This window comes from Pelodiscus sinensis, chromosome 15 (genome assembly GCF_052426305.1).
Source record: "Pelodiscus sinensis isolate ZL-2025 chromosome 15, ASM5242630v1, whole genome shotgun sequence".
Taxonomy (NCBI): Eukaryota; Metazoa; Chordata; order Testudines; family Trionychidae; genus Pelodiscus; species Pelodiscus sinensis.
This window is the reverse complement of record NC_143066.1, coordinates 28,419,349-28,433,523: the sequence shown is the minus strand read 5'-3', so window position 1 is coordinate 28,433,523 and position 14,175 is coordinate 28,419,349. Positions and strand designations below refer to the sequence as shown.

Genomic DNA, 14,175 nt, shown 5'->3' with positions numbered 1-14,175 from the left:
ATCATAGGGCTGGAAGAGACCTCAGGAGGTCATTGAGTCCAGCCCCCTGCCCAAAGCAGGACCAATCCCAACTAAATCATCCCAGCCAGGGCTTTGTCAAGCTGAGACTTAAAAACCTCTAGTGATGGAGATTCCACCAAACTCTCCATCTCTGCCTCCCCTCTGCTCTGTGGAGATGAGGTACAGGGTGGAGGGAGGGGCACCCTGACATCAGCACTCCCCCTTCCTCTTCTTCCTGTGCCCTGCACAGCAAACAGAAGGTTCCCAGGGGTGAGGGGCACCTCCAAGGCAGAGGGCAGGAGCAGCAGGGCACTGAGGGGCAGATGAAGTGCCAGCACTTGATAGGCTTTGGGCCAAACCTCTCAGGATCACCTGTCAAAGGTTCCAAGATCTACCAGTAGACCCTGATCTACTGGTTGGTGACCGCTGACTTAGACCTTTTTCTCCACAAGTATGTGTACACTACAGAGAGCAACTTTAGCTACATTAATTGCATAGCTGAAGTGGAAGCAGCTTAACTAGGTTTTTGGTGCTGTCTACACTGCAGGAAGTAGAAGAGAGAACACTTTTCCTTTGACTTCCCTTATTCCTTGTGAAAGCAGGGTTATGGCATCAACCTGGAATGCCCCTCTTGCTTCAAATTAGCTGTGTTAACTAGACCACTAATTGGAACCCTGTAAGATCGACAGGCAGCTTCGATCTTCCTCTGTATGGCTGTGTCCAGACTCAGGGTTTTTTTCGAAAAAAGTAGCCTTTTTTCGAAAAAACTTCACCTGCGTCTAGACTGCAGCCGCGTTCTTTCGAAATTAAATCGAAAGAACGCGGCTTTTGTTTCGACGGCGGTAAACCAAATTCCACGATGAAGAACGCCTTTTTTCGAAAGTGCTCTTTCGAAAAAAGGCGTTCTTGAAAGCAAACAGGGCTTTTTAGAAAGAAAGCATCCAGACTCGCTGCTTTCTTTCGAAAAAGCAGCTTGCTTTTTCGAAAGTTCCGCGTGCTGTCTAGATGCTCTCTTTCGAAAGAGGCTTGCAGTCTAAACATAGCCTATGACAGATGTACCCCACCAGTACAGGAGGGATTATAACTTTTCTCTACCTCACAAGGGCGTTGTGGGGTAAATAGGAAAAGATTGGCAGGTGCTGGGATGTTGAGAACCAGGTAAGCACCTTGGCTAGATTGGCAAAGTGCTTTGAGACCTGTGCAGGGAAAGCGCCATTGCATTTTTTTAAGGCTGATTTGTGTTTAAGGGGCTTAAGCCTCAGTCAGCAGAGGTCTCCGGGAAGCGGGCTACTCCTCTCCGCAGGCTCGGGGGCAAAAGGTGGGAGCAAGGTGACAGAGTGTCTCGTTGAGTGTTCCCCGCCCCTCCGCGCCACTCGCGCAGCCAGGGGGCTCCGTGGTGCTCGCCTGCAGGAGGGCGGGCTCGCCACTGGAGGTCGCGGGCGGACAAGGCTGGCCGGGAGTGGGCCACGCTCGGGCTCCGGTGCAAGGCAGAACCTTCCCCGCTGCCGCGGGAGGAATGCGGAACCAGCCCCGCGCAATCAGCTGCGGCGGCGGCGGCTGCCCGGGCAGGAGGCTGCTCAGAGCCCAGTGAGGAGGATGCGGGAGAAGGAGCCCTAAGCGCCCGGCGGCTGCCCAGGGGTCCTACTTACCCAGCGGAGCCGGGGCCAGATGAAGCAGCCCCCGGCGGCGAGGTAGCCTCTCCAGCGCCCCCAGCCCCATGAAGCGCATCTAGCGGAGGAGGAGAAGAGAAGCCAGAGCCGAGCCCGTCTCACTCGCACCGGCCCCATGGCGAAGGAGAAGCCCAAGAAGGCTTTGCAGGAGCTGCTCCAGAGACCGGGCAACCAGCTGTGCGCGGACTGCTCTGCCCCCGGTAAGGGCTGGGGCTCGGAGCCGGGGGGTCGCAGCGCTGCAGGACTGGAGCCAGCGCCGGAGTGAGCGGGGCAGGGACGGAGCATGCAGCCGGGCACCGGAATCCCTGGGCAGGCGCCGCCCTGGGGTCCAGGGCGGCACCTGCTCCTTTCCGCTAGCTGCCCGGGCAGGGTGGAGTCCGGTCCAAGTTTGCCTCGGCCAGGAGAGCCCCGCTTGCTGGGCGCTTGGCTGCGGCGAGCTCTGCCCCAGCCTGCAAGCCCTGGCCGGGCTGTTGCAAAACTGCGGGCTCTGGAGAAAGAGGAAACCGGCCGCGTGGGCACGGGGGTTCCCAGCCCCGGGGCAGGAGGAAGGTCTCCCCGGTGCTCAGCGCGGGGGTGCCCCCGGCGGCACTTCCAAGGAGCGGGGCGATTCAAGCGTGGCCGCAGGCGAGGGGCGTGTCCCCGATCCGGCAGCTGGCCGGCCGCGCCGTGCTCGGGGGCCAGGAAAGAGAGGGTGCCCCGCTCCTTCGCACGGGGGTACCTCGCTGCCCCAGCGCTCTAGGGCTGACTAGGGAATGCTGATGTCATCCCCGGCCGCTCCAGCCGGGCTGTGTGCGCGAGCTGCAGTGCAGAGCGAGCCCTGCGCCCAGATGACAATGACACCTTGTTAATTCGCAAGGGTGGGCAGGCGGGGCGGAGGACAGGTGGCAGGGGCGAGGTCTGCAGGCCTAGGGCCGGGCGAGCTGGCCCCTGTCGGCCTGGCTGCTCTGCCTGCCCCTCCCTGCTCCTGTCCTTGTGCTTGCCCTGCAAACTGTGTGTGGCTTTTGTCGCCACCCCTGCTTGGCAGCCAAGGTTCCCTTCTCGGTAAATCAACAGACCTGGCGCACCCGGCGCCTTGCTGTGCCACTTCCTGCCAGCCAACCTTTGGCCACCGGCAGGCCTTTGCTGGAGACTTTGCCCCTGTCTTCCTGAGGCATAACTACCGATCATGAAATAATCAGTGGTGCTCCTTGCTGGGTGGTTGGGGTGGCGGGAGTTTCTGAGCCAGACACACACCCTTCCTTGTCCTTTGAATAGAGAAGTCACTGGGGACTGAGCAATTTGAATGCCCACTGAGAGCAGGGAAGCTCAGGTCTGTGTCTGTAAGTGTCTGCTCAGATCCCTCCGGGGAAAGCCCTGTACAGTTTAATAGAAAATAACCTTCCCGGGAGGGAGAGATAGCAAATAATATCCCTCTTGCAGTATTTGGTAGGTTGGCTTTAAAATATCAAACCTGCAGAAGGGCCATCTTAAGAATTACATTCTATAGGTTTTAGGACTTCTGCAGAATATTATTACCTTTCTATGGCACTTTGATTTCCTCCTTGTTAGATGTCAATAGGACTCTACCAGCTGGAAAGGATCATTAGTTGAGGGTTTGTGTCCCTAATCTATATTGAAGATAAACTGGGATCTGCCAAGGATATTTTCAGTCACCTTGTACCTGGTTAGTGATGCCTAAGAATGCACTACTACCCAGTGTGCGTTGCTTTTCCGGCTGGTCGAACTCCACCTAGTTACTGCCATCTCTTACTATATAATCTTATTAACCCACCTTTTCAGTACTTGGCTGCACACAGCTTGGATCTGACTGCAGTTGGAATCTTCCTAAACTGTTTTTTCCCCCCAGAAGGAGCATTTACCAGGGCTGTTCAGATCAATAGAACACCTCTTACAGCATGTGTAATACGAAGCCCACCCAATAAAATAGGGAGCACCTACCCGGCATCAGCATGATTAAAATGAAACTTTGGCTCAGCAAAATCGTTTGTGTTGTGGTTAGATTGTTAAGGACTCCAAATGCAGGTTTTAAAGCTAGGAAGCCAAGGTCTGCAGTTGATCACATCTGGGTATAGAGATGTGTTCGGTGGGCCTGCGCCTTGTAAGCGAGCAAAATTTGGGTCAGTGTCTTGTGATGCAAGAGAAACTATTACTGTAGTTCATCTCCTTTTCTGCATGGTCTAACTGCTCTGTTTTCTCCTGCATTGTTCCCCAGTGCTAAAGCTCCATTTCTTTCTTGACCATTCTGCTCCAATTTTTTAACCAATTATGCCCAGCTCTAGACTAGATATGCACAGTAACTGCATTGTAGTATATGCCGCTGACTGCAGTTCAGTAACTGCAAACCAGTATGCCTGTGCATGCTATGGGTTACTTAGGACAATTAAAGACAAGACACAGTCACACAGTGTGCATATGTGTTACATATAAAATCAGTGGACTAAATCTGGTTATTTGCTTTGGTGTAGGGGAGAGTAGGATTAAGTTTTCCAATCTAGGGCAAGGCAAAGAGCAGCTACGTGACCCTTGACTTTCACTGCCCTATGCTACATCCGGTTAAATAGCAATTGGTGTATTTCCCAGTAGCTCCAGTCATGAGAGTTTCTCCTCTTTACAGGCTGCAGGGACATGCATGTCAGCCCAACCTTCCCTTCTCATCCTGTGTCCCACTTAGTTCAGGAATGAAGCTACATGCAGACCAGAGGTTTTCCACCTGTGGTCCTGACCCATGTCTTAAGATTTCCAAAGGGGGCTGCATCTCAATTTAAAATGTAGAGGTCTGCAAATGAAAAAACAGGCTGAAAACTACTGGCCTAGTCCTAGGGAGTCTTCAGTGGAGAATTACTTTCCTTTTATCCTTTGGTATATATGGTTGTGACTATTTTCTTCCTCTATTTGATCTGAGGAAGTGGGTCTGGCCCACGAAAGCTCATCATCTAATAAACCATCTTGTTAGTCTTTAAAGTGCTACATAGTCCTGTATTTTACTTTCCTTTTAGTGAGAGAGGTGGGGGAGAGAGAACACAACAACAAAACAGAAATAGGGAAGGAAAAAAAGAAAGAAGACAGGATGAGAATGGGAGAAAAGAGGTGAGAAAACAAACAAGACTGGAAGACTGGTGCCAATTGGCAGATGGTGCATGGGGACAGAGACACTAGGCATCCCTCTGCCAGTCCAGTGCAATCGGGGATTTGGAGAAACTGAAGGCTGGTGTTCTGCAGTATGGAGTGTATGTTTCTCTCACTAAAATACAAGGGATAATTCATGAGCCAATGAGAATCAGCAACAAGATGCAGTTATTTAGCTAAGGGATTCTTACAATGGGGTAAATAATAGAGCTGTTTGGAAAAACAAAACAAAATAGCTACTGTTTTCAAATGATTTTCATTCCATTTGTGCAGAAAGTGGCTGACTCTTCACTTTCTGAAATTTTCCTCAGAATCTTTTTTTTAAAGAAATTGGTGATTTTTTGAATGTTACATTTTTGCCATTTTGTGAAAAACTCTCCCTTATCGTTGATTTTGTGTTGCAGTAGCGTCCCAGAACCCTCCTGGTGCTAGGTGCTTTACAAACGCTGAACAAAGAGATGCCTCCTGCCGAAGAGTTTGCAATCTAACCTCTCCTCCTGACTAAGTTGTACAACTTGAGGCTATATCTACACTGCAGGCTTCTTGTGCAAGAAGCTTTTCGGAAAAGCAATGCGCTTTTGCGCAAGAGAGTGTCCAGACTGCATGGAAACTCTCTTGCAAGAAAGCTCTGATTGTCATTAACAGAGTGGCCACCAGGGCACCTGTGCTTGTTTTGATAGGCTGTTTTTGAGCAAAACCCCCCTGCTGCCCATCCCCCCCACCTTTTCACGCAAAAACTCTTGCGCAAAAAGGACTTATTCCTCGTAGAAAGAGGAATACCTATACCACAAAAACCACTCTTTTTTGTCAATTCTCTGTAAATTTTCTTGTGCAAAAATGCGCTTGAGGTGTGAACACTCCGTGAGTTTTTGTGCAAAAACTTTGTAGTGTAAACGTAACCTAACAGTGCAGTGAAAAAATCAGCCCACAGAATAGTACATGAGCAAACAAAACTAATTTGAAATAAGTACCTTTCTTCCCAGGCTGCAGTTCCCATTTCTCCCCTTGTCCCTGCCCCTCCAGCCGCTTTCTCTGACTGCTTAAATTAACTGCCCCTTCCAAGCCTTATGGCACATTAGAGACCAAAACCAAAGAGAAGATCAAAACCCAAAGACAGGAAAACAAACGAGCAAACTATTTTTTTCTCTTGCAGTTTTTGAAGAGCATATTTTTTTTTAAAAAAAAGGTTTTAGTAAAAATCTAATTTTTTTTGTAGAAGTTTTTTTTCCAGAAAGAGACATTTTGACTAAGTGCTTTCTGTCCAAGAATTCCAACCTGCTGTAGTGAACAATAAGAGCACATTATCCAAGTCTTTGAGGCTGAATTACAATGCACAAACCATTGTAATAAAATGTACAGGCAGTCCCTGAGTTACGCGGATCCAACTTATGTCGGATCTGCAGTTACGAACGGGGTTTGCTGCCCGTCTCCCTGGTCTGCTGGAGACCAGCAGACCAGGGAGACGGGGAGCAAAGCCTCTGAGGACGCTGGCAGTGGGACAGCCGTGGCGCGTCTGGGCTGTCCGCTGCCCGCGTGCTCCGCGGCTTTGCTCCCCGTCTCCCTTTGCTCCCCGTCTCCCTGCTGGTCTCCAGCAGACCAGGGAGATGCGGAGCAAAGCCTCGGAGGACCCGGGTGGCGGGACCGTGGTGCATCTTGGTCCGCCGCCCGCTGCCCGCGTCTCCCTGGTCTGCTGGGGAGGGGGGGAAGGCGCAGCTAGTACGCCCACTTCCCCCCCCCCCAACAGACCAGGCTTTTCTCCGGACGCCTGTGGTAGAGCAGCTGGGGCGCTGCCGGTTGGTCCCGCAGCGCCGCTCTGGGTGCTACTGGACCAACCCGGCAGCACCCCAGCTGCTCTGCCCCAGGCGTCCTGATTCAGCCGCTGCTGGTCAGTTTCAGCAGCGGCTGAATCAGGACGCCTGGGGCAGAGAAGCTGGGGTGCTGGTGGGTTGGTCCAGTAGCGCCGAGGAGCGGCGCTACTGGAGCAACCCAGCAGCACCCCAGCTGCTCTGCCCCAGGTGTCCCCAAGTCAGCCGCTGCTGAAACTGACCAGCGCTGACTACAGGAAGCCCGAGGCAGAGTTGCTCTGCCCCGGGCTTCCTGGAATCAGCCGCTGATCAGTTTCAGCTGCAGCTGACTTGGGGACGCCTGGGGTTCTTAAGTTGAATCTGTATGTAAGTCGGAACTGGCGTCCAGATTCAGCCTGTTGAAACTGATCAGAGGCTGATTCCAGGAAGCCCGGGGCAGAGCAACTCTGCCTCTGGCTTCCTGTAGTCAGCCGCTGGTCAGTTTCAGCAGCGGCTGAATCTGGACGCCAGTTCCGACTTACATACAGATTCAACTTAAGAACAAACCTACAGTCCCTATCTTGTACGTAACCCGGGGACTGCCTGTACTTGGAACGCAGGGCCCTGAATCTCACACACTGCAGGACTCTTTGTTGGATTGCATCTCTCATTGGGTGGAAGCCAGGTTGCAACAAGTCTATTTCACTGGACCAAGGTGTTTGTCATCAGGGAAGGCAGCACGGATTATACAGGTCTGATGGCACAGTGAATAATCTCTCCTAATGGCTGCTGTTCAAGCAATGTCTTACCGTAGACTCATCGAACACTAGGACTGGAAGGGACCTCGAGAGGTCATGGAGTCCAGTCCCCTGCCCTCATGGCAGGACCAAATACTGTCTAGACCATTCCTGATAGACATGCATCTGACTAAGTGGAACTTTGCCCATGAAAGCTTATTGCTCCAACACTTCTGTTAGTCTATAAGGTGCCACAGGACTCTTAGCCGCTTTTGCAGATTCAGACTAACACGGCTACCCCGCTGATATTTATCTAACCTACTCTTAAATATCTCCAGAGATGGAGATTCCACAACCTCCCTGGGCAATATATTCCAGTGTTTGACGACCCTGACAGTTAGGAACTTTTTCCTAATGTCCTACCTAAACTTCCCTTGCTGCAGTCTTCTAGCATGTTCTTTTTCTTTAAGACTAATATGGCAATGCAATTGGTTTTAAACCATTATTTGTCTTAAGAAATATTTTTGCACATTGTGAGATGGATGGTTGTCTGGGGGCACAACAAGGCTTTGTGTGTGTCTCTTCACTTGTGCTCTGCCAGTCAGTGGACATCCTCTTTCTGTTTGCAGGTATCTGCATCTGTGAATGCGGATAACTGCGAACCATTTTTGCAGCTGCAGATATCAATTTTGTCTCCACGGGAGGGGTCTCTTCATATTCCATTCTGACTGTCCTTGGCCTCTGTTTGTCAGAGGCTGGAGAGGGATGGCAGGAGACAAATCGCTTGATCGTTGTCTTTGGTCCACCCTCTCTGGGGCACCTGGTGCTGGCCACTGTCGGCAGACAGGATACTGGGCTAGATGGACCTTTGGTCTGACCCAGTACGGCCGTTCTTATGTTCTTATGACTCAGTTTAGGGTTACCGTTCTACTGGTTCAAAATCTTTTTACTTTGATTTGGGGAGGAAGAAACTTAGCCATGCAGGCAGAAGTGCAAATGTCACTTCAGTAGTGCTGAGGCTCAGACCTCGTCCTGTTTATTGGATCCATCCCATTCATCATTAATTTTCTGTAATGCGCTCTTATCTTTCCCACTTGACTGGGGTTGTCTGTATGCTGCCATGCATGGGAACTATTGAAAAAAATGCACAAATGCGTAACTTCCACTTAGATCTATATGAATTTCATCTAACAGGATGCGTGTTTGTGGGAAGGAAGATGAGCAGTGAGGCCAGAAATGAAGGATAGCAAGGTCAGGACCATGTTGTTATAGGACCTGACCCTATAAGGTGCTAAGCTTTCTGGAGTTGAGGGTATTTAGTATCTTGCTGCACTAGGCCACTCAGAAAGTCCAAGGGTTAAGGAGAGAGCTTAGAGTTGGGGGCTAGTATAACTGTAGTTTCCACCTATCCAGGAACTGGGGCATCTTCCTGTACTTAAAATGTTGCTCCTGTTAGGCAGGGCCATTTAAGGCTATAAACACATGACATAAAGTTGGTGGTTGGAGGAAAAGATAAAGAAGTGGAAGAACCCCTTTTCCCCTTGTTTTGGGAGAAGGAAGGCATTGAAAGAGGTGGGCAGTGGTGAAGAGGAGTTAAGATGGATCAAAAGGAGCTAGCGGGCAGAGGTGGAGGAGGAAAGGGTTCTCACTGAAGTTGTGTTTTGCTTATGTGAGACCATCTTTGCAAGGAGAAGGGCTTTCGGACCACAAGAGCACCCCACATTACAGGGCGGTAGCTATCCACCCTGAGTTCGTAATTCACCAAGCTTGCAGGACTGCTGTGATCTGCAGAGAGCAAGCCGAAGGGAGCACATAGTCCCCAGGTGCTGGATGCAAATGGTTCAGCATATTTGTAAACATGTCTGGGTAAAAGCTCTGCTGACAGGCAGTGATTGTCTGCAGTGTGCACCCTCACATGTAAGGAACAAAGTCCCTTTCTGAAACCCCATTGTTTTCTCCTATAGTACATTAACTTCAAGAAGAAACTCATTCCTGACTCTGCAGACAAATGTCTTCCGATTCCATTATAAAATCAAGCCTTTCAAGTAGCTAGCCACTGAAGAGCCATTTGCTCTAGACTGGGCCAAACTGAAGAGAGAATCTGCAGCTATTGCTTCCATAATATTAATTACATTGAGATTCCCCTGGTTGCACTATATAGTTAACATTCCTCTTACATCATGGAAAGAAATGTTTTGCCTACCTGTAAAACTTCCTCCAAAGTTATCTTTTTCCCATCAGGAACTATAAAGCTCCTACTGAACTACTGTTGTACTCCTCTTAAAAAGGCATCAACACCAACCATGGCTGATTTACTTGGATGCAAACCTACTGACTTTATTGTTCAGGGCCCTTTATTCAGCATGAGACAGTGATGTCCACTGGAGGATGTCTTAATATGATAGCATTATTGGCCATTCAACAAGGTCCCCAAGACACTTGTCTTGACCAGGCTAGTGCTAATAATATGTTTTGAGTCTTTTTAAAGTAATGGAAAATATGTTGCTGCTTGGAGCTTTGGGAATGCATGTATAACTCATGCTAACAGGGTGAGAATCTGTGTTCTCATCTATTCCACTTTGGGTTTGAGTCTGCTGCTGCTTCTAGCTAACTGGGTTCATTCTTTAATGAATGTGGCCAAGGCCTATGCTTTCTGTTCTGAAGGTCCTCAGTTCAAACTCCACTTATGAGTTCAGGTGAGACTGGTTATTTAACCACCATATTCTGTTAACTTCTATCCCACCCATGTCCTTTCTCTCTCTTTCTTCCCTTCAAGTTGTGTTCTATGTGTAAATTTAAAACAAATATTTTTTCTTGAAGGACAGTTGTATGTTTAGTAATGATGGGCTAAAGAGTGATTTATACACTGAGGTTTGTTGGGGGGGGCGGGGTGACAGAGGCAGGAGCTGATTAGGGGATTTCTGAATTCACTCTGAATTTCTATATGCCCTGGGTATTTCTCTAGTCCTTGTTTAGCAATGTCTTCATTTTCTGTACTCTCAAGATGAATGAAGCATAAAAATGCCATCTGAATATCTTGTTCCTGTTTGTAAAGATAGGCATGATAACCGTAGATTTCTGACTTTAAGACCAGTTTAGTCAATAAGTAAACACCATAATTACTTGTAGTGTTTTGCAGTGGAAGTAGTCTGAAATGGGCATCTGTTGTACCATAGCAATGATACTTAAAGACCAGTGGTTTATTGCATTTGGGTACATTTCTATTTAATATTCCCCTTGATCCATGTTGTTTTCCTGATATTGGCTTTGCTTTAGGGAACAAAGCCATTTGGCTGGAACTTAGGAATACCTGGAGGTTTTCTTTATCAGGTTTTACTGCTATTTACTAATGGGAGAAGCTTGATAACTGTTTTTCCATAGTGGTCATGATAATGGTAAAACTAACAGCAAGAACTGAATCAGTCAAACTTTATCTTGGGCAGGTATAAAACTGCAATAAATAGAAACTAATGGAGTAAAAAGTGTGTATGACTGAGTGGCAGTATTTGTTACTGGCTCAAAAGGGACACAGCCCATAAGTAATCAGAAACACAATTATTTATGAAATACCTAGATTTACATTACATAGCCTGTACAATTAGGGTTTAATTATGGGGCACTTGCAACGAACCTTTTCTTTGAAAATATGGATTTAATAAGTGTCATTAATTACAACTTGCTGCAAAACTTCTTTACGTCATTTGTGGCTGTTCTTTAAAACAGCTTAGAAGCGTAGTCATTTGCTTGGCCACATCAAGTCCTGTCTCTGAAGTCTGATCAGGGTCCATCAAGAGAATCAACTGCTTCGATAAAACCTGTAACTACCTCAAGCTCTGGCTGTGGTTTAGTCTGCTCTATTTCGGAGCTGAGAATTTCTCAACACACATTACTCTGGGGTGCAGTAATGATGGCAGTGGATCTATGACTGGTGGTTGTTATAGCTTCCTTCATCCAAAAGTAGAGCAAAGCATATTACAGAATAATACATGCAGAGCTGGGGACAGTCCTATAAACTGTACATGGAATTCTGTGACTCCTGTGGAAGTTCCTCATGTTCATGGTTTGCAGAATGGGTGCTTCAGTAACCATGTGGCATGTACATAAGAGGACTATGCAGAACCATAGGCCAAAGCAAAACAAAAGAAAGAGCTGGGGAGGAGGAGAGACCTATGGGTAATTGGAGACTGGAGGGGAGAGAAGAAATCAATAGCAGATTATTTGACAGTGGAGTTTGGGAGGGGCGGTGCTTCTTGCGGAGCAGTCAGTCCTGGAGAATTTTAATTCTCCACAGTTCTTTTCTCCACAGCTTAGGTTGGAGGGGATTAATTTTGCTCTTGACACATTCAGAGCTATTCTTCTTTCTCTGCCTGCTGTTATCAAAAACAATGACAAGTTATGTCGTAAGAGGACTGCAACTGTCGATGTTCAGCAAAACACAAACATCCATGCACATCTTCCCTTCTCTCCACAATCTCCTCCCACTGCCATTCTGCAGTTAGTTGCAACTAAAATATTTGAAACCCAGAAGAGCAATAAACAGAGGGACACTGTTAGCAAGGGCTTCCCAACCTTAACAATGAATTCCTCTGCCTTATTGCTGATAGATATGGTAAGCAAAATGAAATATACCACTCTTTCATCATGCTATGGAAGAGGTTACCTTGCTCTGCTGCAGTTTAGTGGGACCTGAGTTTGGAGCAACACAGTTTCCCTTGCAGGTTGGAGTTTGAAAGGAAGGTGGAGGAGAGAAAGTTGTCTAGAAGAGCCAAAGGCTTTACCTGGGATATATTGGTACATGGGTCTTACCTCCCCTTGTGCTTTTGCCACCATTTCTTCTTCTGAAATAAAGACAAACATACTGTAGGGCTCTGGAAAATGTGATTCCTGCTAATTGTCCAAATTCTGCATCCTTAATCAAAAAAGCTGCCTCTGAATTCAGTGAGGGTTTTGTTCAATCAGGGACAACAGAATTTGGTTCAAATAACTGATTATTTGCACTATAGTTGTCCCTACAGGCCTCACTGAAGCCGGGAACCACGTTATGCTAGATGCTATGCTAGCGCACAGTAAAAGATGGTCCCTGCCCTCAAGAATTGATGCTCTGAGTAGAACAGAAAAAGGGTGTGAGAGAGGTAGTATAACTTTCTCCTTTTTACAGGTAGGGAGCTGAAGCACAGATATATTAATAAATATTTTGAGCTGGTGTAAACCATTGTGGCTGATTTATACTCGTTGAGCATCAAACCACATGGGGACTTGACTGAGAGTCACACACGGAGGCTGAGCTGGTTACTGAAACCTGATTTCCTGTGTCATGAGTGCCCAAAGTTTTTCAAAATGGGGATTATGGGGTTATTTATTATTATGGAGTTGCAAGCTGTCAGCCTCCATCCAAAGCCCTGCTTTGCCTCCAACAGTGGTAGCTGGTGAGGGGGGCAGACAGGGTACACTGGCCATGTGACTGCTTCCCCCAGCCTGGGGAAGGACTGGGACAAACCCCTTCCCTGCCCTTGCTGCACCCCCACCCCAGCTCTTCCTCCTCCTCTGAGCGATGTGGTGTGGGGGAATAGTGGGACAGAGGTCCACCCCCACCCCACTCACCAGCAGCAGCAGGGGAAGTGGCGCTATGTTCCCCTAGCTCATTCTGCTCCCCAGCTGCGTTGCTCCACATGACTCCGCTTCCCATCAGTGAGTGTGGGGGCAATCCCAAGTGACACACCAGGAGAGACTTGTTCTGCTTCCTCCTCTGTTGCCAGATAGTGCGGGGAGGGGCAGGGAGAGAAGTAACCTTACTGACAGTGCCAGTCCCTTCTTCTCCCCGCTAGTCTCTCCAGACACCCAGAGGCTCTGCTGGCTGGCGCCTTGCCCCTCCCATTCATGCCATTTGGGGGCATGTGCCTTCTTGTGCCCCCCACATGTTGCTCCTGGCCTCCAGCATGTATAATAGTGTTAAATAAATATTTTTAAAAAGTGGTTTTAGTTTGTAAGGGGGTCACATTCAGAGTTGTGTAGAAGGGGTCACGGATACAAAAGCTTGCGACCCATTGCCGTAAGCCATGAAATGATCTCATTTCGCATGTGTATTTGCGATACTCTGCCCTTCCTTTGGTGTCCCACAATTCGTCAATGTCTGGTTGTGATCTTTGAGCTCAAAATTGACGTAAAATGTGACATCACCCATCACTCTGAAACATTTTAACTAGAGTTTTTCCAGGAAGAATTTTGGAAGGTTGCACCGCGATAGTTCAGGCAGTGTAAAAATAATAATAAAAAAATCCCCCCTAAATACTCTTGCCCATTTAAGGTAACATTTGTTTTGTAAAGAGACAAACTGTTGGTTTTTTTTTTAAATCTCTCCTGAGAAAATTCACAGGCTGATATGCACTTTGGTATAAATCATGCTGAAATAGGTACTGCTCTGATCTGATCTCTTTACGCTGAGAAATCTTAAAGCAAGATAACATCAGTGCAGAATTGCTTTACTGAGACTGACGCCAACCATCAGTTGAGTCTTAGCATCGGATGAGTTTATTCTTGTGGTTAAACACACATTTTGCTGCCCTTGATGTTCATATCTGAGTCTTGTTCATGCATTTATGAAATTTACAACAGCACTTTCTTCACATCTTGGTTGTTCAATAGCCTAGCTGGGCCCCAGATGGCCAGGTGTACAAATAGGTCAGAGGCCTTCTTCCTGATTTCAAAATCTAGAATTCTGCTCCTATTTACGATCTTGGAATTTCAGAACATATGAATCCACAAATCCATGAATACAATATACAGGCTGTCTCTCTACACTTTTGCAGGTTGTGTATACACAGAAAAATTCTATTTACACATTTCTACTAGGGATGTTAA

The 14,175-nt window shown here is 47.9% G+C and overlaps 1 protein-coding gene across 1 annotated transcript in view; it reads left to right on the top strand.

The window, feature by feature from the left end:
* Window positions 1-1,414: 1,414 nt before the first annotated feature.
* The window catches only part of ADAP1 (ArfGAP with dual PH domains 1), a 127,826-nt gene continuing 115,065 nt past the window's right edge, over window positions 1,415-14,175 (top strand). The window contains exon 1 of the mRNA XM_006112840.4: window positions 1,415-1,870. Within this exon, the coding sequence (XP_006112902.2) occupies window positions 1,786-1,870 (85 nt within the window). The 5' untranslated portion in view covers window positions 1,415-1,785. The remainder of the gene's footprint in view (window positions 1,871-14,175) is intronic.